Genomic DNA, 22914 nt, shown 5'->3' with positions numbered 1-22914 from the left:
TGTCATATCCGGCCCTGTGGAAACCAAACATGAGTTGATCCCCTGCATGTGGCAGTTAAAGTAATCTGGGCTTTTCCACAGACACACACACCCTCACTAGAAATTCAACTTACATTTCCTCCAGCTTTGAGTCAGCTGCAAAAACAATGGACTTTTTTCCTGTCATCTAGCACTTTGCTAAAAGACTGCAAAACTGCCAGTAGGGATGTGAGAGAGTTTGAGCGTGACAGATATTTGTGCTGTTTAACAAGCGGCTCACAGACACGTTTTAATCGGCTTTCAGCGGTTTTAACCAAAACAAATGCAAACACACAACAGCAATGCAAACCAAGGACAAGGGATGCACATTATTAAGCATACAGTATTTTGAAAAGCCATGTATATATGAATGCATGAGGGACATTTTAATCTGATTTAAAATGTTATTGAAGACATTACTGCAAACATACTGTTTACCAAGGACAAGGGAGGACGATAACCCTGAATTGCCCCATATGAAGGACACTGAGAGAGGGACTCCATATTAAATAGCATCTGTGATACAATGCTGGCTTTGTCAGGTGGGAGGAGGAGAGGGTCATGCTGGAATGTAAGGGGAGGGGATGGAGAAAGACAGAAGAGAGAAATATAACTAGGCAAAGCACTGAAAGCATTTTTAGACAAATACAACATAGCTGATGTTAAGTTGTGTAAGACTGAGACCACCCTCAGCTCCACTTTTTGGTCAAGTTTGTACCACAGATTGTAGTCATCACAAGCTGCCTATCTTTAAGGCCAACACTACCACAGAAGAAAAAGATGGCAAAAACAAATATATATGCATTAAAATGATGAAAGAACCATCCTGATGGCGCACTTCTCCCACCATTTTTGAAGTTTTCACCTAGAAAGCAAAAGCCTGTGAATTACCCCAAACTGCTTATTCATAGATGCAAATAATAATAATTTTTTTAATATCCCAACTGCCATTCATCAACTGAGCCAGAGGACCTGAGAAAAAAATGTAATGTTATGGTTCTCCCTATCTAAATTGCCCAAGCCAGTTCATGATGGCAATATGCTCACAATACTATGAAAACCATAACATTTGATTTGGCCTTTTCAAACAGACATATTGTGCACTAGCTTTTCCAACTAGTGCACTAAAGAGTTGTTCTAACATTGGAACATTTTTGAGAGCAGGACCTTTCCTGTGAATGTGGGTTTGAGAATGCTGTCTGCAGTAACATACAGCAGCTGTGATGAGGAAAGTAACTGAAAGAGAAGGAAATGCAAAAACCGTTTAAAGCAAATACAAAAAGAGGAAGAAGTTGACAGAGGAAAGCAAGGATGGGATGGAGAAAATAAAAATGACCCAGCTGCAACAGTCTGAGAATGCTGAGTCTTTCCACTTGGTTTTATGAGTCCTCTCTCTCTTCTACCTTCCACTGCTATCTTCTTTTTCATTACCCCACACTACCCTCTCATCTCCCTTTCTGTTTCCAGATGCAGGGCAAACAAAGCATTTCGGGGAGACTCAGCTGTTTTACAGATGGGATCAAAGACAAATTGTGTGTGCTTGTGCCTTTCTTCCATTTTGTGCACGCTATATTGTGCATTTGTGAGGTCAGTTCAGTCACTTTCCAATAGAAGGTTTATTTTAAATCTGGGATTAAAATTTTTATTAAAAAAGTAAGTGGGAGGATGTGTGCTTGGAATGTTTTCCTATGGGCAATATTTTCTCAGTGTTTCATATCATTGTGTAGAAATCTTCGACTTATACATTTACTGTATTAGACTTTCTTTGAGTCAGCTTGGTATGTATTTCTGTATTTCCCACATTAGATTCTGGCAGAAGACCTCCTATGCTTGAATCTGGTTTCAAGCATAGTACATCCCATTACTGAGTAGAGAACTTTATATCCATCCTTACGTGACTTTTTTTGTAGTTTGATAAACATGATAAACATTTATTTTTTAAGTTATATTTGAAATGAGCAAGTCTTTGCCTTGACACCAAACATTATACAAATATGGGTGAAAATGTGATGTACTGTTAAGACAATCTAGGAGCAGAGACATGTATGCAACAAAGAATTAGGAAACAAACAAGGACACTTAAACACTGAGTGCTTGTTTAGTTTGAGTACAGTTTGGGAAATGTTGGTTAAGATTGTTTAACTAAGGATAAAGAACCATCATGCTTTTTTTTTTGCACGGCATTAGTTTTCATCCTCCATGCTCAGTTTTTACGGGACTCTGTCTCTGTACATATACGTATATCATTCAGTAATCCCATACTTTAGCTTTCACATCTTAATTCCCTGATAGCAAAGTGACTGCTGTTGGAATCAAACACCATGAAGATGAAAGCGCTGGAGTCTGGATACTCAGAATGGGGGTTGACACACTTCACTGCTCTGCTTTAACTAGAGTAAACATGGCCACAGACATGTCTTGACCCGCCTAAGCCAGAGCTCACCTGGTAAAAGAAGGTGAAGGCGGAAGGGGGCTTTGAAAACAAAAAGAACCACAGAAAGACAAAGAAGAGGAATGATGGGATAGAGTGAGCCATTTCTGAAAGAACAAGTCAAGGGAGAGTCAAGAAGGTGGGAATAGACTTCAAGGAGCGTGTGTAGGAATGCAAGGTACTGAGGCCTTCACACATAAAAGGGTCTTTGAAATGCACTTCTGCCTAATTTTCAGCAAGCTTCTGTGACCTTTATTCAGCTGATGTTGCCATCACACACTGAGTATTTGCTTTGTCTACAGCAAGGACAAAAATCGGTAGAATGTGGGCCGATACCTTGGTGCGATTGCAAAAAGAACTGGTGTGTGACTTTATTTGTAGATTTTTGTGTGTGGATAGGGGATGTAAGGGTGGCTGAACTGCTAGAATGTATGTGTGTGTGTGTGTGTGTGTGTGTGTGTGTGTGTGTGTGTGTGTGTGTGTGTGTGTGTGAGCAATGATGGTGTCCAAGCAGTAAAGGAAGTGATCTCAGGGCGGAAACTTAGCGCTGAATTAGAGGAAGTGCAGAGCTGACTTTGATTTGTGTTTCCCTTCATGGTGATTGGAGGAAAAGGCGAAAAGACAGGAGGAAAGAAGAAGGACAGGCAGGAAGAGGAGAAGCCAAGAAGGCCGCCTAGTATGGAAAACAGATTAAATGCAAAAGAGGCCTCGAGAGAAAGGAAGGAATCACTGAAATCATTAAAGCAATGACACATTAGGATTTGAAAGAGGAAGGGAGAAAAGGAAATGACAGGAGCAGGAAAATGACGTGGTTGTGATAGTTTCTTATATGCTGTAATCATCTCTGCATGGTGAGAAGCATTTAAGTCATCCACTGGTGTGTGTGTGCGTGCATGTTTGTGTTTTTGATTGTGTGTGTGGACACAAATACAGTAGTAGCAAGACTGTTTTCTTCTTCTTCTTCTCTGTTAAATTACAGAGTACTCCGTGGGCTGTTTTTGGCACACGATCTGAGTGTGTTTCCTCAAACATACACATTCACATATTTTGGGCATTTTTTGATTTAGTTTTCTTTTATCTCCACTTCACAGTTTGTCATAGCGTTCCTTTATTTTTCTTGTACTTTACCTCGTTTTTTTTCCATTGCATCACACATATTCCCACCATTAGGGAATGCTTGGACTTCAACATTGAGTCCATACAAAATAAGAACAGTCAAAATTAAACCACTCTCACAGTCACTGCAGTTTTGCTGTGAGATAGATGCTTGAGGAAATATGCCCAAATACAAAGTTTATCACCCTGGGAGCATAGCTGAGCTCAATCTGCCTGTTAGATTAGGAGATGCCTTGCTTATGACATAATTTGAACTGTGCCATACTGTTTGATAAATGCTGAACAGGACTTAGAAAATGGTAAGAAGTGGGTTTTGTGTGAAGGAAGACATTGCAGCTTCAATTACATATATATTATATTTTAATGGAGCACATTCTGAATATTTCTCATCAGCATGCTTATTTGCATGTTAACATTTTTTGGTGACAATAAAAATTTCAGGTGATATAAAATTAAGAAGAATTATTCACTGGCCACCATGAATATCCACCCAAGTCATGGTCAGGATTTAAAGTCATGCAACCTGGGTAAATGATGTGCACTTGCTTTGTCACTGCCATGGCCGTGCACAAGCACAAGCTTTGCTGTGTATTTACTTTAAGTAGTATACTGCTCATAGCATGCACAGAGAAACTCAGTTACCTTATTAGTTACTCTGTATCTCTCTTTATCCAGACACATTCATTGCAGCAGAGTGATGGCAGACTTTAACAGTTTGTGGGAAGTCTGCTTTCATGAAACATTTCTCTCATTTCTCCCCACTGCGAAAAAAAAAAAAACTATTTTCCTCTCATTTTCTACTTGGAACATTTTCAGAATCAGAGTTCATTTCACGTGGCAGCTGGGTAAGCTGTGGGCAGTTTTTTCCCCTTCTTTTCATTTTTTTCTTTTCTTTTTTTGTGTGGTTTCTTTATTTGAGTGTTTCTATGTTTGATCATTCCACGCAGGTCATTCCCAAGTTTTGTCATAATTGTGTACACTGCTACATGTCTGGATTGTTTTTGTTTACATTTATGTGTCTGCCTGAATGTGTACACAGGAATCGGAGATGATGTTTCAACCAGAGTCCGATCAGATCTCTCCAGGTGAACCTAAGGTCAGAATACACACAGACACAGGAAAACACATATGCACACATTCACAAGTTTTATGTGGTTTTTGAACAAATCCAGCATGAACACAGTCGCACAATGGCACATTCATTTTAGTCTTATGACTATAAAGTGTGTTTTTAAAATGACCTTTGCACTGACTCTTGCTTGTAGTCTCCGCCCCTGGACCTGATCGACACAGGGAAAGGACTAAAAGTCCAGACAGCAACTCCTCATCTGGTTAGCCTGGGCAGTGGGAGACTGAGTGTGGCTATTACTGTTCTGCCACTGAAAGAGGGTAACGCACACAAAAAACCCCAGACACAATTTACAGTAAATACACAAACTCAGCATGGGCAGGTTATTAAGTCAGTAGCCACAATTTTTCACATTCATTCCTAATGTAGCACATCCTCACAGCTTCAAATGTTAATTCAACTTAATTTTATTTATATAGCTTTGAATCAAAGCAACAGATATCTCAAGGTGTTTTGTATCAGATGTCCCTATAAGCAAGCACGTGGTGGACAGTGGGAAAGAAAAAATCCCTTTTAACAGGAAGAAACCTCCAGCAGAACCACCTTCAGGGAGGGCTGTCTGTCCGTCATGACCGGTTGAGGATGAGGGCATGGAGACAGGACAAAGGACACACAAGGACACACTGTGGAAGACAGCCAGAGATTAATATTGACTAATGATTACGCAGAAGAATAAAATGGAAAGGGGGTTACTCCCACTAGGTTTATATCTGGGACTCTCCACCATTTGACCTTAGAACTGAAGAAGCTTCTCGGATGAGAGGTGAAACGTCTTCAAGCAACTTAAAGAAGTCCAGACGCTTTTCTTTGCAAGCTCCTTTGACTACGATGACCTGGATGACTGAGAACCTTCACAGACAAAATGGAAAGCCCTTTATTGTCATTATACATGTACAACAAAATTGTGGGTGCTCCACATCAACTGTGCCAGAAAAAAAATATAAATAAAATATAAGTAGTAGACAGCAGGAATCAACAGCAAAAAGAAGAAATATATACAAACCAAGAGAAATATATACAAAAATAAGAGAAAGGCACACATTAGAGAAGTAAAAGAGAGTTTAAAAAAAGGTGAGTGAAGAAGAAACACTCAATACAATTATGGGAAGCCCCTAGCAGCTTAGACCTATTGCAGCACTAAGGAGAGGTTTGGGATCACCTGATCCAGCCTATATGCTAAGCTTTACAAAGAAAAGTTTTAAGCCTAATCTTAAAAGTAGACCGGGTGTCTGTCTCCTTAATCCAAACTGGGACCTGGTCCCATCGAAGAGGGGCCTGTTCGGGTTGCTGTAGCCCTGTTTTTTCCGGTCTGCATGTCAAGTATCCTTGGGCAAGATACTAACCCCAAGTTGCTCTCCGATGCATCCATTGCAGTGTGAATGTAGTTAGACAGCACAAAGTATAGAGAAAGGGCTTGTGTGACTGGGTGAATGTGGCATGTTGTATAGAGCGCTTTGAGTACTCTGGGAGAGTAGAAAAGCGCTATATTTGAAAGCTGAAGGGTCTGCCTCCCTTCTAGGAACAGCATGTAAACCTGCAGTCTGAGAGCAAAATGCTCTGTTATGAGGGTCAATATGGCACATTCAGATCTTTAAGATGAGATGGGTCGTGATTATTCAAGACCCTGCTTGTGAGAGAAAGGATTTTGAATTTGATTCTGAATTTAGCAGAGAGCTAATGAAGAGAAGCCGCTATGGGAGAAATATGCCCTCTCTTTCTAGTCCCTGTCAGCACTCTTTGCCCTACCTTTGCCCACCTTTTCCCACTCTTTTTCTCCCAAATATTGGCCCTTTTCCCAGGACAAGTCACTTCATTTCTGTGGTTACTGCAGAAGTGAGTTGGGGGGTGATGCTGTGGAAAAGTGATACTGTGTCAAACATTGAGCCAGTGCATATTTATACAAGTTATTCAATCCAATTCCATGGTTACTGTTGCTTATTAACATTCATTCATTGTCATGTGTTGGTTAAGGCACAGCCTGAACCCACAGTTAGCCATGAAAAAATGAAGAGAATGCTTTGGCAACAGAGTACAACCCAAACAACAGTAACACAAATGACACACATCGCGTGGTTTCATGACTCTGTTTCATGCAGCAGAGCAAGCGCACTTGCTTTATTAAATCCAGAGATTTTATTTGGAATGTTCACTGCTATTTATATCAGGCCAGTATACAGTTTTTTCCATAACAAACAACTGACTACAATTAATAAAACACACTATATTAGTTCCTGTACTGTAAGGGTGGAGTATTATAGTTATTCATACTTCCTCTACTATCAGCTATCCGCAGGTTTCTAGAATTTCTCACCCTCTAACACACACACACACACACACACACGCACACGCACACACACACATCAATTCAGCAAGCCACAGGTTTCACAGCTTCATTACTCATTCAGGTAGTATTATAAATCAAAGTGAAGTGAGAGGCACACTTGTACTAGTGATTATTATTTATTAGCCCGAAGACAGGACACTGAATACTAATACAAACTGACAGGCATTATATTAAAAGCTTTAAAAGACACCAAATATCTGCCCTTACAAGCATTACAGTGATAACTCTCATTCATAAACTTCTTGCATAGATCACAAGGCTCTGATTATACCCCAGTGAGCCAGAGAAGTCTTTTTACTTGTCTTGTCTTCTCTTTGCAATGAGAACAGTGCACACTGCATTTTATATGAATGGATTTGACACTTAACCCTTAGTCGGGGTTAATGCAGAAATAAACTTACAAACAGTACAAGGGCAGACCTTGACGTCAGAGTCAGCTTTGTGACATTTCCACTTCATCATCGCTGCCCACTGCTTTGACACACACTTTGAAGAATGCTAAGAATGTGAATAAGACCTTTTAGGAAAACTGAGTTTGTACTCCACAATGTGTCTGCATGATAACAGCATTAGATATAAGACCCTTTAATTATGACTCACACCACCTATATAGACATGATAAGTCTAATTCTATCCCCTATATTTATATATTCTACTGATTGCAAAAAAATGTGTTTCTTTATGTTTCAGGGGTAACACGCATAGGCACAGAAGATGCTCCAATTCCTCAGGATATTACCATTCAAGGACCTGGCATCGAGGCAGAGCATTGTCTAATCATCAATGAAGGTCTGTGTTGGTTCACTTTCTCTGAAATGACGTCATAATTTTGGCAGGCCCCAGAATAAACACAGCTCTATTGTCTTTTCCACACTGGCAAGAGTGCTTACATCTTTACAGCATGTCGTGGGAAAGGGGAAATGACTCCTCCTTTCATTAGCAAGCTTTTAATCTTTGTTTTTGAATCCTAAAATATTACTTCAAGTAAAATCCACTGAAAGCAAATCTGTGATTATATTTGGCATTTAGAAGATCTGCTCAATACCATCCCAAGTGCAATCATTGTTATTTTGTTTTTAGAAGATTATTCTGACAAAACAGCAGCGGAAGAATAATAAACTTTCTCAATCCTCTAAAGCCTAAAATTCTAATAATGTAAGAAAAGAAATATACTGTTTAAAATGAATATAAGACTGAGAAAGCCATCGAGCTGGATACCTGTTGGGCTTTTTATAGAATAGCTGTGAGGAGAAGGGAGGAACTGGATTATTAATTACGCTGTTGTTTTTGTTCTTGTGTGAAGCTTTGTTTTAATTACAGTAAATCTGAATAGTGAGTACCTTTTATTAACAGGGGATATTGCATGCTTTCAGAGGATGCCGTGTAGGAGCGGGATGATTAAGGCAGTTATCTCATGTCGGAGTGTAATGTTGGAGTGAATGGTAGTTCACTGTTACTCATTTCCCCTGACTATCTCCTCATTATCAACAGGAGGGGTGGTGACCCTGGACCCCTGTGGCCACCTCTGCAGTCTTGATGGAGTCCAGGTCACTGTACCAACACCACTCACTCAGGGTAAACTCTACACGCACACATGCGCACAGTGTAGGTCAGCCTGCTCTCAGGAAAAGCCTGTATACTGCACATTGGTATCAGCATACATGAGGATACAGGCCTTTTCACATACACACACTTTGAGATATTGCCATCTACTGGTCCTTATTAGTACTGGAGTTAATTGAAAGTTGACTTCATTGCTGACTGAGATACTTAGTATTTCATAACTGGTGTGCAACAGAGAGACAGTGGTTAGTTTTCTGGGGGGGGGGGTTTCTTTTCTGGATTGGTTAACTCACATTCCAGTCTATCTGTGTGACTCATATGGGCACAGTTGAGTTTCTTCATGCAAACAACAGGTTGTGCAATATGTTTGTGTCCATGTACATCTACACACATGTAGTCATGTGAGTGTATTGATGCATTTCGGTATGTTTGTGTGTGTGTCTGTGTGTGTATCTTTGGGTAATTCGTAGTGGTTTGGAACAGCTAGCTCCTACAATGAGTCACAGCTTCCAGCATCTGCAGAGCATGCAAACCCTTTGGATTGTTATTGGAGACTGCAGAATGTTCACAAAAAAAGAAAAGAAAAAAAGAAAGTGTAGTCACCCAAAGTTAAATGGATCTCTCTTCTTATCTTGTTCTTCATGCCCGCCTACGTAGACGTGTCTATATTTTGTCTGCGAGTATCTTAATCTGTCTATCTCTGGCCTTTCTTCCCTCTATTCTTTTCACTTCTCTGAATTGCTCCGTCATTTATTCAGTCACAGTATGCTCTCCCATTTTCTCCACAGCTTTGTCCTTCTTTCACCTTTCCCTGTCCTACTTAAAATGACAAGCAGCACACTCACTTGTCTGTCCTTTCTGTTTACAGTTTTCTCCTTTTTCTTGTGCCCTGGAAAAGGCCTGGACGGTTTAAGTTAAACATTGACAGGCCTATTTAACTTCCCGCTGTGCCTGGCTGACTCAAATATTGACATCATCTTGGTGGGTCCACACACAAGGCTGAGGCACAGCAAAATAGCAGGGGTGGGGAAAAGAGACTAAAAAAACAAGACAGGGTTAAAAAGTCAGAAGAGTACGCGTAGGAAAACGATAGTAAAAAAGGAAAAAGATTGAGAGCATCTTTTATCCACTGGCCTCAGTTGCTCTGGGTTGAGTTGGTCGAACCACATACACAGACACTCATGCACACTAGTCTGGAGATGATTAGCTGTGTTTAGGAAATGATCTGTTCTGTATTTTGGAATTCAGAGCTTGATCTGGAATCACATCAGCTGGAGGACACTTGTAGAGTAGCAATATGTTTATTCAACAGAGGTGGAAACGACAAAGGAAATCATTGTTGAGGAAGAAAGCCGCTGACAAACAAACTCCACAAGTACATTGTTAGTTTATTAATAAGATCTGTTAACTGGAACATTACTGCTTTAGATCTGCTCCGTGTTTTTTTATTTTCCATTTGTCCAAGATTTCCACGTTGTTAGTTTTTCAGTTCACATTTCAGTGGATTTGTAGTCATAAAACTAAGTCTCTCAACATTTACACTGGAAGGGAGCAGATGCAAATCTATGCTGCTGCACAAAACACAGGATGCTCTAATATCTGCTCTCTTGTTTTATCTTATTTTACTGTGTGCACAGGATGATCGCAGGATAAAGGGCAAAGTAGCTGTCCACGGGTTCGTGTCATGGTAGAAATGCTTGCAAATGAAGCATCTAAGCAAAACAGACTAACAACCTTTAACCCAGACAGGAAAGCACAGTCCTCCCTCTTATTTTATTTTTTTCTTATTTACTTTTTGACGTTATCTTTCTCAGTCAATACCTTCCACTTGCATACTGCATACCGTTTCTATGCTGTTTTATCATGAAGTCTAAGCAGTCACTTCTTCATTTTAGACTCAGTAAGTCCGACTCTACACACTATACCTGCTTTAAGGATAAACCAGCGGAGTGATTTTCATAGCAAAGAGCTGTTGAAGAGGTAGGTAGACAAAGAAAGCTTTAGAGGTGGGGGTGGAGGGGGGTGTCTACTAAAGACCTCATTGCCGAATTGTCTTTGAACTAACCGACTACACACAGGGGTCGTGGCGGGTAATGCTGTTACATTAAGCTGGTCTTTAGTCACGTGCACTCATCAGTTTGCTCTTTACAGTGTCACTTCGGTGTAAGAAACCATCACTCGTTATATTTACCGTGTTATAACTTATTCCCTGTGGTTATTTATTGACCTGTCCTTATCCTCCTCCCCCTTTTTTTTACCGACATTTGGTACAGTCCCGGGTTCTCGTGGATGGTAAATCAGTGAACCAACTTTCTTCCACACTGAGTCAAGAGGAGGCGGAACATCACGGAGGAGGGAGGCAGCACAGAGGCGGACAGTGGTGCTGATATATAATCTGTCTGTATCTGTTTTGCCTGTGAGGGAGAAGTTTTTGTAGTTCTTGTCATGATAAGACGCTGAAGGAAAACAAATAGCTCGAAAAGGTTTGTAACGGATTTTATTTGCTTTAGAAGTAAAGTAACGTTGTAATTTACTCAGCCTTTGTGTTAGCAAACCTCTGCTTTACTGAACTTTATCCATCTGAAGCACTTTGTGTTACACAGTGTTTCAGAAACTGTTGTAAGAGTTGGGAAATATTTTAGAATGAAAAACACACGTCGAGCTTTAAACTATGACGTAGGCTGTTTCTCTGTATATCTAGCCTATTTAATGTGAGGATGAGAAACGCAATTCATAGCTTATATTCCACTTTCACTTATAATATCATCATACTGCTTGGGCATCTGTTTGTTTATGTATGTGCTAAGGGAAATACCTCTTTACTCTGAAGCATATGCAGCATGCTCTTTGGACTGAATGACCAGTGATCCCGGCGTTAAAGTTATCAATCGATTTGTGTACTGGCTTATTTACAGAAAGCACACTAGTGAGCACTTGTGCCAGCCAGGGTAAACAGCATTTGCTCAGCAGCTTGATATAAAGGTAAAAAGTCCTTCTGATTGGTTAAAATGATTCAATTCAATTTGATTTTTTTAGTCTAAAGGTCAATAGTATTCACACTGTTACTGAACCGTTACCTGATGTGCTGATCTTTGCTTGTTGCTTGCTGGAAATGGCGAAACACTGTAATTATTGCACGGGTCAGTAAATCACGTGCATCATTATTACAGCAGGTTAGAGGTGTGATTCACCCGTGTTGCTCACTTGGTGGTTCGTTTTCTTATTTTTAGCCAGATTCTGGCAGTGTTCCATCACAGCTTCTTGTCTGCATCTTTTTAATGTAAATGAACTTTGTGTGCCTGTCTCGTGGTTATAAGTTAGCTGGTGAGTTCACGTGCATGTGCCAGTGCAGATGTAATGTAGCTCATGGATAGAAAGGCAGACTCAGTGGTCAGGATACCTGACACCTGAAAATAAAACCTCCCTCTTTGTCACGGATGTTATTATCCTCACAAATCTTTCTGCCTGCCCACCCCCAGAACATTTGGATTTTGCTTTTTCCAGTTTTACACCGTAAAATGGATGAAATGTATCTTTTTTTGTTCGCTTTATTCTTTTTTTTTAAATACTTGGTGAGAAATACAGTTAAGTAGAGGGCTGTTAAGAGGTTATTCACAGGTCTGCATTCTTTGCTTGAGGGAAGTTGATTATTTGTTAATAAGATTTGAGATAGAGCAGACAGAAGGCAATCCTGAGTTTGTGAGGAGACAAATTAGGCCTGTGAGTGTGAGCATGTGAGAGACGGAATGACTAATCTGCTCTGACTCTCCTGAGAAACACCAGTCTGTCTTTTCATGGTGTTACCACTATGCCCTTGTGCCTGGGAGAGGGTTAATTTGTGGTTTTGAGGACAATTTCCTCTCCCACTGGGACCTGTTTGTGTGTGTATTCATTTCATGAGTGAATACATTCAGCCTGAGATTTAATGTCAACACCGTGCATATTCTAGGGATCATAGCCAAGATAGCATTTGTCTAATATCTTTCAAATTTGGGGATAGTTTTAGTTGACCTTGCATCACCATTGTTGGGTATGATTGCCATGGATGTCACACCTGATCAAGTAGCAGGTAGCTGGGTTTCATGTGTTTGCACCTTTGAAATTGATTTATTTTTCCTTGTAGCCTAATGGTCTCAAATTGGCAATTCCGCCTCTGATGTTAACCAAACAGAGAAGCAGATTTAAGTTTCTCCTCCCATAACATTGTGGCGAGAGAGCGCAGATCTACATGGGGACAGAAATTGGCTCCAGGCGTACAGCTCAGGCTCCATCTGCGTCCTCAAAGACTCTGAGGTCTGACTTTGTAGATTGCAAACTTTAAATTATCCCATAAATGTATATACAGGCTAATTTCAGCTTTTGTTGTTGCTGGAAAGGGTCTGCTCATATGTGTGTGTGCGGGGAAGAGTGCATGCATTGGGGGGAAGGGGGGGGGGGGCAAACTTAATTTGCTGGTAAGCAAGTGAACACGTGAATGAGATTAGAGCAGTTTTTGTTGTGGATGGTGTCTCTGTCGATAGTGCACCCCCCCCACCGAAGTTATTAAAGACAGCAGACTTGTATCACAGATAAATTTAGATGTGAAATTTTTTTTCACATGGAGTTTGTTTTCCCTTGTTGTGTAGACTCGTATCTTCATAGCTATTTGTTTATGCTGGGGGTCGAAATGAGGAGAGAATAATTAAGAGTTACTTGCTAGCTAAGGACATGAGAGGAAATTAGAAAGACAGGAGGGTCGGGGCTTGTTAACAAATCAAGACGTCACACGTTACCATACACTTTAAAAGTGGCTATTGAGGGTAGGAAATTAGATTTTTACAAGCGCTGACTGCTGTGTGTGTGTGTGTGTTTGTTTGTGAGCCCATGTCTGTGTTTGCCGTTACGCTAAATACTGAGAGGTACTGGGATTCATTAGGCAGACCCTGTTACAAGGCATGTTCCAACACACACAGATAGATAGACGTTTTGAAGATTTACACCTTTACTCACGTCTGGCAAGGAGAAGCGCTTATTATTAGCTCTTACTCATACTCGCTGACACAGTGTGTGTGTGTTGCTCTCAGTCTCTTCACGGAGGCCCTACATCTTTTATCGGTCATGATCCCACTTCCTCACAGGTTGTGGCCAAACCTGCAAGCTCATGTTTATATAAGTATGGATTTGAGAGCTTCACAGTCCAGCTGTGCAGACTAAACATTTATTACACTGTTTTCGGGTGTGTGTGTGTGCCTGTGTTGCCCACTTCACATCACAGCCACAATCGGATCTCCCCACTATGCTGAGAACTGGGTGTATTGAGAGGGGGGGGGGGGGACTGCTTGTGAAATGCTCTAAGGTAATATCTAGACTGGCTCGACCTCTTTCATTTCAACTGTAATGCTCAATTCGGCTATTAATGCAGCTTTTCTGCCTGAGATGTTTATGAGACTTGACATAAGTGTGAGAAAGAAAAGGCAACAAAAAATGAAATGAGAACGAGAGAAAAAGAGAGGATAAAAACAATCTGGATTTTTTCCATTCAGCCTTTTTCCACACCCCCCTCCTCTTGCCTCAGTGGTTACGTCTGACTTCAGGTCCAAAGAATCTGATGTAACTGAAATGGAGCTATTAAGGAGGTGCTTTTTTAGCCTCTTACACATAACGTTATGGGGGTTTTACTGTAACAGGGCTTTTCGACAATGGAAGTAGAAGAAAGACCCGCATTGACCTGTTGATTTAAGAAAGCTGGCCCTCAGCATTTCTTTCCTCCTTGGCTCAAAAAGTGCGTCAGTTCAGTGTTTTTATTCTTTTATCCTTTTCCTCTGTTTTTCCCACACAAGACCTCCTGTATCTGTGTCAGCGCCGCTCTTCCTCTCTGTTGCCATCTCAAGTATTTGGACAGCTGTGGCTGCCTGTGTGTATTACAGAGGTTGTGACCCTGAGATCTTGTTTAATACCCGGCCCTCTCAGGCTAATTGATGGCCAGGGCAAACACAGTCGTCTGCTGCGCGTGCGCAAGTGTGTCTAGCTGTGAATAAACACCCAGGCTCACATGAATCTACTTAAGACTTACCTCTTCACATATGTGCTGTAATGTGGATGTTGTAATGGTGTATTCTGTATCACACTAGCTTCACATGTTACCTGGTTACCTGCAGATTTTGCATCATTTGTCTCAGTAATTTGAGACGTCTGTTTGTGTTTTCCCTTTCAGGTTATTCTTTGTGTCTGGGAAAATCCTATTTGTTCCGGTTCAACCATCCTGAGGAAGCCAGCAGAATGAAGAGCATGCTTCCCCAAAAGAGTCCTGTATCAGCTTTAGCCTACAACACAGGTACATCACACAAGGGGCTGACCCTGAGCTGTGCTTGATCCCTCTTTGGTTTGTCTCCTCTGTGTCTTAATTTTGCCATTCCAGAATATACATGTAGGCCTTTTTGATTATTACTTTACTGGCTTTTCACTTCTTTGCCATCTTCAGTGCTCCATTAGATCCAGCTGCTGATGTAACATCTGCTGCTCTTCTCACTAGTCACTTCACTGTTATGTCAGTATGGAGTTACAGATAGTCACACTCCAGATGGGTTACATCCAATTGGAGGACCACACTGACCCAATTTAACGACCTGGTTGAACCATAAAGAATGTAAATAAATTCAGATTTCAAAGATTGGATGTCATCTAACTGACTGGCAGGGGGGGGAAAGCGGAGAATGCATGTGAGCTCAACTTTTCTGTGCACATTAACCATGGCTGCTGCCTGAAAGTGGTGGGAGGAAAGAGTCAGTGTTAGGGTGGGGGCAGGTGTTTCTGTCAGTCTTCTCATATGTCTTTCCCAAATGCACTTTCACGCACATTCCAAAACCTAAAATTCAAAGCATATTGGAATGTTTTGGTTGTATGGTGTCTGTCCATTGCCACGGCGATACATCTGGACTCTGCTATCTCTTAGGCGATTTATCGAGTGCTCGAGGCTGCTGTATTCAGTGGAAATCCCGCTCTTTAAACAGGCAGAAGGTGCTTATTTCTTCCACAGCTTCACGCACGTGTGTTAGGAAAGATTATTATTATGGGCAGAGATATTCTTCACCGTCACCAACCCTTATTTTAAAGACGTCCAACTAAAGACAAGGCTCCCACACAAACACAACTGAATATGTTGGAGCAGAACAATCATGAAAGGAGAGAGTTGATGCACACCAGCCCTCCAGTGTAAATCTGCCCATGTATGGACACAAACACCCTGTGTGTGTGTGTGTGTGAGCATGCCTGCATTTTTCTAGATCTTATGATGTCTTTCACCTTCTGCCTCAGTTCACTCCACCATGTAAGGGTTTGACATTTTCTCACACAGGCTTATATTCATCTATAATCTGTCTATGCACTTTTAGGTGCTCCAGGTTCTCGCTTTCTTTTACACATGGAACATACAGGCGGAGCCACAGTTGCAGGAAAGTGTATATATGTGTATGTGGGTGTATGTGGTTGTTAAACACTGGGTGGTCTAAGTTTGAACATTGTAATAGCTCCTTTTCCACATAAAGCCACAGATAATTTTGAAAACTGGGCAAGGTTTGAGCACATTACTTTACCCTAAGTGTTTTCACCTGCTTGGCCTTTTTCAGAAGATATTTACTGTTTTCTTTTTGGAATTTTGCACCAAAATAGTACCGGAGCTATCAGGCAGACTTACTTATACTTAGCATTGCTGCCAATCTTAGCTATGCTATTGAAAGAAAATGATAGTTTATTTGTAAATCCAGCAGGAAGGAAGTAAAAATTGACTCAGCTGAGGTTTTGAGAAAAAAGACCTCCTCACTGCTGAAGCTACTTTAAATAAAAGACTTAAGGAAGGGCGGGGGGAGCCTCATGAGGGTATTCCAGAATATTTTGTGGTTTATCTCATCTACAAAATCCTATACTGAGGAACTGAACTCGAGTTAAACTGTTTGTCTTGGATCTAATGGATGGTTTTGTGTGAATGTGTATTTGCATGCAGTTTGTGTGTGTGTGTGTGGGACAGGATTGTTTCCTATTCTCAGGGATAGGGTTAGTTGTGGATTGTTTGGTTTGAGTTTGTTCTGCCAAGGGTCCCATTTATGAATAGCTGCAGGTTTAACTATACATAAATCTCTCCCTCTCTCTCGCTCTCTATTTTCATTCGCCACTCCCTCTTTCCTTCCTCTGTCTTCACCTGGCTCTTCACACATAATTTCCATATTTGTTCTCCCTGTTTCTGTTTCCTCTTTCTGTATCTACTTTTCTATCTAGTCGTTCGATAGCTTATGTTTATGTTTAACCTAGCTTTCCCATGTTATAGATTCATTTTCTTTTCCATTTAATCTCTCTCCCCGTCCAGACTACCTGAAGTTTAGCAGTGACTATAGCCATGCAGTTGTGGGTGGCACCAGTAGTGCTAGGGGCATGCGATCAGCATCTGAGCTTCGGGACTTGATGGACACCCTGCAGCGTAAGAAAATTGCCCTTGAAAACAGCCTGAGAGCCAACGGGAATGCCAACCCCTCCTACTTCAGTGTGACACAGGTTGGTCATCCTTTAGCTCCAACATTACCTCTCAGGGCACTTTAACAGGGGTTGTGAATGATTCTAGCTGATATTCACTCATTACATGAACCAGTTGTTACATCGTTGCATTCTGCATTGTGTTCTCCAAACACAATTCTGCACATATTCATCAACACATACATCAATATCAGTGTTTCTGTAATTTATATTACACTGTAAACACTTGAATCTAATAAAGCCTGAAAATGATCATATTTGTGTATTTCCATTTCTTCATTTGTTTCTGTCTATAGCTTCCACAGGAGAACTGAATTCTTATATATTTCTAATCATACATTTTTTTCTTTTCTGTCTCCCAGTCTCCCCCCACCACACCTGTCTCCAGTCCTGCCACATCTTCATCAGCCTATCAGGAACAGGCAAGGCGTTTCTATAGCTCCGATCGTCCTTCTTTGTCCTTAAAATCTGCTCCCCCTCTTTCCCCCGGGCGACGTTCCGACCCTTCTTCTTCTTTGGCCTCGCGCTCTTCAGTTGGCCGCAGTCAGGACAATTTTAGCACCAGCGATAGCCGACGACTGCACAGTCAGAGCTCCTCTCCTTTACTCTCCACCTGGAATGGTGGGGGATCTTCCACTTCTGTTGCCAGTAGTGAGAACTATCTCCTCTCTCTTCCTCCATCTTCTTCCTCATCCCGCACTCCATCTTCTGGGGGCGCTGCCAGCATGCCCTCTAGCCCCCGTCTAGGACGTCGCACCTATGGGAACCAGGGGAACCAGGGGAACCAGGAGCCGACGCCCACTAGTCGAACCAGGAAATACTCAGCAGGTTCGTTGAGTGGGATGACAGCAGGAGGACACAGCCGCTCACTGCCACGCCTCTGTCCCTCCCCGTCCCCCCGTGACAATAATAATGGAGTGCTAACTTTGTCAACGCTGCCTCCACGGCGGTCTGATACTGCTGGGGATTACAAATTTAGCAAAGAGCATTACAGCAACGGCCAAAACGCTGACCTCAACCACAAGTCTAGTCACTCCAGTCAGCAAGCTGCAAACAGGATTAAAGGCCAGACCACAGCTCAAGGGGAAGGTGTCGTGTCGATCTCCCTCTCTTCCCCTAGGACCTCCTCCTGCTCCACCTCCCACTCCATCTCTTCCACATCCACATCCACTCCACCAGATGTAACAATCCCATCCAGGGCAGGGGGCTCCTCTTCTCCTCGTGTTGCCAAAAAACTCAGCCTAACCTCCACCAGCTCAATAGGCTCCATCAGCTCTATAGCTTCGAGCCCTCCAGAACAAGAACGGCTAAGCAGCAATGACGCCTCCTCAGGAGCAGAAATGTCTGTGGCGGAGAAAGAAACACCAGGAGTGGGCCTTGAACTCACCGTTGCACCGGGACTAGGACTTAGAGAGAGGAGTTCTTCATTTGGGAAGGCCGGCCTGGAAACTGGAATTGGTCTGGGGGAGAGGAGGCAGTCATTTGGCAAAGCAGGGGTGACCCCGCCAGGGGGGTTCAGGGAAAGAAGGGGGAGTATCAGCTCCCTAAGTGGGAAGGAAGAACTGACAGACTACCACCAACGCCAAAAAGAGGAGAGACTCCGTGAGCAGGAGGTGGAGAGACTGGTGAGTTTAATTGCTTTTAGCTTCTGTATTTAAAGCATTGTAGCTGCTGTTTGTACTGTGCCATTTAGTATTTGCTTTTTTTTTGACTTATCATCATAGAGTGCATCCTCCAGCTAAGCTTATTCAGATAGACTGAATATAGGCAGGAGAGCAGGGTGTTTAATGTTATTTTGTGCACGCATACAAAGACACCAAACATGGAACGAGTGTAGGAATGCTTCCCTGCTCCTTGCGCTCTCAAACATACTCTCCCAGGGAGCTTAACACAGGCGCACAGTGAGGTTCACCACTTGACAGGTGCTCATGGCAGTTAGCCCATACTAACAGCACTATTCTTAACCCTGTACTTGGATTGTGTGTGTGTGTATATGTGTTCATATGAGGTTCATGTTTATGTCAGTCATCTGGAGGTCCACCCAGTGTGGTTTGCTGTGCTAAGGAGCCACAGAACACATCAGTCAGATGTGGGTAAGAGAAACCAAGAAGATTACAGAGTTATAGTGTAGCAGGTGGATAAACACATATTATCAACATATAATGACAACCGATCTCGTGATCCCTCTCTTTCTATTTCTCTGTTTCTCTCAGCCATGTTCTCACAATTAAAGTGTCTCAGTATCTCTGATTTAAAGAACACTTTGACGGTGGCTTTTGACAAGCCTCCACATTCTTATGAGCGTGGTTTTGAGCTTTCATGATGTGAAGATTTTCTCTTTTGCCGGTTTGAAGATGGGGGAATGAATTGTGTTGCAGTGTTGCACTTAATTGGGTTGAAACTATTTCGACTGCCTGTTTTAGTGCGTGCCCTGGTGTTAAATATCATCGATGATCCACATTATACAGGGAGTTATAATCACGTGCATCTCTACTTTAATCAGATGACTAAAGGTGAGATGTAGCAGCAATTGTAGTGTTTCAGTCTAGCCTTATTGTCTTGTATTTGTCTGCCCCCTAGTGGTATCTTTAGAAAATAGAATTCTGAAACAAGAGACCGCTAAAAAAGAAAGCTGAAATTAATGTCTGTGTTAATTAAAGGCACACAAACCTTTTAAAAATGAATTTAAAGCAAGGCGTGTTGTCCAAAAATTTCCCAGCTCGTTTCCTGTCTTTCGCTTCTTTCACCGTCTTTCATTTTCGTGCTTTCTCCAGCTTTCCTCTCATATGTCCGTGTCTTTGTCCTCTCTTCTTCTTTCTGTCTCTTGCTCTAGTTGACAGCTGATTACTATAGAGGCTCCACAGAAGCTTATGCCCATTAGAATAGCGCAAGGTGACAAACTGACACGGACACGTTTTGTGCCAGCTCCTGGTTCATGTTACGTGTTATAATTGGGGTTTGTATGTGTGCATGGTAAAATGTGTTCGATGCTTTGTTATATGTGGATTCTGACATAACTGTTTAACTAAGAAGCACTATAAAGTGAGTGTTTCGTGCTTTTCCTAAACACACAGTTAACTATTTCATGATTTTCACAATCCAAATGTCACCTGGATCCGATTCTCTCCTTGTGAAGAATTCCCTGGAAAGCATCTTGTTTCCACGGTGACATTCATAGACACATTCCTACTCTGGAGTCAAAGCCGGTTCTTGTGCACACTTATGACCATGGTTGACAGCTGACCACCTTCTCATTAGCTCACTCTTTCTCTCTATCACTCACACACACACACCTCTGTCCATTTCCCCCCCTCTCTGTATCTAATATTACTAACACAGGCTGGCTGTGGGGCTCATATACGTAACCCTTGAGAGAAGTAACTGCTGAACCTGCAAGAGGGCATTTTTGACTCTCTGCAGCCTCCGTAGTGCCCCACATATAGCTATGCACTGGCAGGGAGAAGTGCTCACTCCAGGGATTCTCAGTGAGAAGAAATGTTTCTTCTAAAATCTGCAAATATTAGACCAAATTAGATCCACATACAGGAGAGGGTCATGCTGAATACTAAGTAAACGCTACTTTTCTTTATTTTGGACTAAACGGAAAAAGTTTTAGAAGGACTGACTTCTGTGATGCTTCCCGAGGTAATACTATTATTTAAAACTTGACTAAGCTCAATACTATAGGGTTGCATTGTATTTGTGTAAAACTTCAGCAACATGTCAACATTAAAAACGTGATCTTAAATAGTACTTGCCATTGCATGCACATAACCCATACACGTGTGTGCCTTTATGTTTGCCATCATCTCAGGAGCGACAGCGGCTAGAGACCATCTTGTCTCTTTGCTCTGAGCTGGGCCGAGCTGAAAGGGACGGAGGCGCCGCAGCCACAAGCTCCACTTCAGCTGTTGCAGACCTGCAGAAGATCAACCAGGAGCTTGAGAAGCTGCAGCTGACCGACGAAGATGATGACACGCCTTCTGTCTTTTCCGACTCTTCAGCTGTTAGTGGAATAGTCGGAAACGGGCACACGACCTCCCCTGGATCGGAGAACGGTTACTATGATGATGACCTGCAGGTACGACGGAGGCGTAGCAGCGGTCACCGAGACAACAGGGCCGAATCGCCTGCTATCAGTCTGCGAAGCTTTGCCCCCACACCTTCACCACGTGCACATAGGACAAATGAGGTATAAGACACAGGACACTTATTTTGTGACTGTTAGAACTTTATGCTAACACAGAAATGCCCTCCATGTGTGAGTGCAGTATCACTGAGGTGCTATCAAGAGCAAAAACAAATGTTATTTGGTGTATAAGATGAACTAGTCTACAGAACCGTGTTTGTTCAGTAGAATCATATAACTTTTGACCCTCATTCAAAAAAGTAGGAGAAAACATAAATTTAAAAAAATATTCCGGTAGTATAAAATAAATACAGTGAAATATGCAATGCCTTGATGGTCTACAGACTTTAGTCACTCTGAAGACTTCATGCAAGAGAATATTCTGTAACATTAGTCTCTGTTGATTTGGTAAAATGATAGATGTATGTTTTTTCTTCTTCGTGCACCTTTGACCTTGGTCATCTTACTAAAATATTAATCAAGATTTATGCAGGAAGTGTTTAGCCCCCCATTCATCCTGGAAAACATAACAGTGACAAGGATCCCTCCTCCTAATACTTAGAAAGTATTGACACAAACATCCTACTCAACACAGATGGGACATATTTACAGTCCATTTATTAGATTAGAGCATGCTAAGTGTTAGCATGAACTGACAGCAGGCATTTGTGTGTATGTATGGAGCCCATACGCTTTCCTTTCCATTTGTGGCATCAGTGATTATTATTACAGGTCTCGCAGATATGTCAATGTAAGTGCATGTTAGCAGGAGTTAAATCAGCGACTACATTGATGATGATGTTACCAGGCTCTAGAGGATGCAGCTCGCTATCGTGGACAGGACACGATCCCTTCAGAGGAGGAAGTGAGGCGCGTGGAAGAGGAGAGAATCCAGGTCCTGAACAACATGGAGGAGCTTGAACAAAAGATCAAAGAGCTGGACAATCAAATTGAGGAATCTGCCCGAGAGGTATATAGACGATGATGATATTTACTTTATTTATTGATTGATTTATTGTCAAGATTAACAAAAGATGAATGAGAATGTTTTGATAAAAGCACAGATATAAAGTATTGGTTTAAAACTGAGCGGTGTGTGCGCGTGTTTTTTTTTTTTTTTTTTTTAAAGGTCGAGGTTGAGCGAGCTCTAGTTGAAGCTGAGCAGGAGTCCGAGATAGCAGCTCTTCAACACGAAAAAGATGCTTTAGAAGCGCTTCACAACAAGATAGCTGACCTAGAGACCCAATCCCAGCAGGAAAAAGAAAAGGTATTCAAGTTGATACACTCAGAATGGGATGCTTACAGACCTCTTTATCATCTGTAATCCAGCTGGGTTAAAAGTTAGAGGTCCCTTTGAATATGCTTAACTTTGCCTTTGAATACATATGGTCATCAAAAGGGGAGAGAAATACACATTAACATATGGAAAAATTCTTTTAGGTGTTTGAAAAGCCATCTCCATTCACTCATACAGCCTATATTTTTACTAGCAACATGCATTGAATGGCATTAAAAATACATAGGCAACTGAGAGACCCGGGCGGTAGGTGTTAATCCTTCTCATGCTCTCTCTGGTCCAAATATATATCTGCTAAGACTGTCCGGGGAGTAGCGGTCATCAAGTGATCCTGTTTGGCAAGTGTAGGGAAGCAAGTGTGCCTATATTTTTTCTACATTTATAA

General features: G+C 41.8%; 1 protein-coding gene across 8 annotated transcripts in view; it reads left to right on the top strand.

Annotated features, from left to right (window-relative positions):
• Positions 1-22914, top strand: part of phldb2b (pleckstrin homology-like domain, family B, member 2b) — a 37916-nt gene that overhangs the window by 1409 nt on the left and 13593 nt on the right. For 7 of the 8 annotated variants that reach the window (XM_085468669.1, XM_085468665.1, XM_085468664.1 and 4 more), the window contains exons 2-11: positions 4605-4661; positions 4831-4954; positions 7729-7827; positions 8530-8613; positions 14795-14914; positions 16940-17124; positions 17466-18728; positions 20918-21295; positions 22041-22202; positions 22362-22499. In XM_085468669.1, coding sequence (XP_085324795.1) covers positions 4605-4661; positions 4831-4954; positions 7729-7827; positions 8530-8613; positions 14795-14914; positions 16940-17124; positions 17466-18728; positions 20918-21295; positions 22041-22202; positions 22362-22499 — 2610 coding nt within the window. Of the gene's footprint in view, positions 1-4604; positions 4662-4830; positions 4955-7728; positions 7828-8529; positions 8614-10927; positions 11085-14794; positions 14915-16939; positions 17125-17465; positions 18729-20917; positions 21296-22040; positions 22203-22361; positions 22500-22914 lie in introns of those variants that run through there. The other variant, XM_085468668.1, reaches the window with a different exon arrangement.

The sequence above is a fragment of the Copadichromis virginalis genome, linkage group LG9 (assembly GCF_057382275.1).
Source record: "Copadichromis virginalis isolate Kocher_CV1m ecotype Utaka linkage group LG9, C_Virginalis_male_GT1.1, whole genome shotgun sequence".
Lineage (NCBI taxonomy): Eukaryota > Metazoa > Chordata > Actinopteri > Cichliformes > Cichlidae > Copadichromis > Copadichromis virginalis.
Note: the sequence above shows the minus strand (reverse complement) of the source record. Positions and strands in the feature narration are given on the sequence as shown.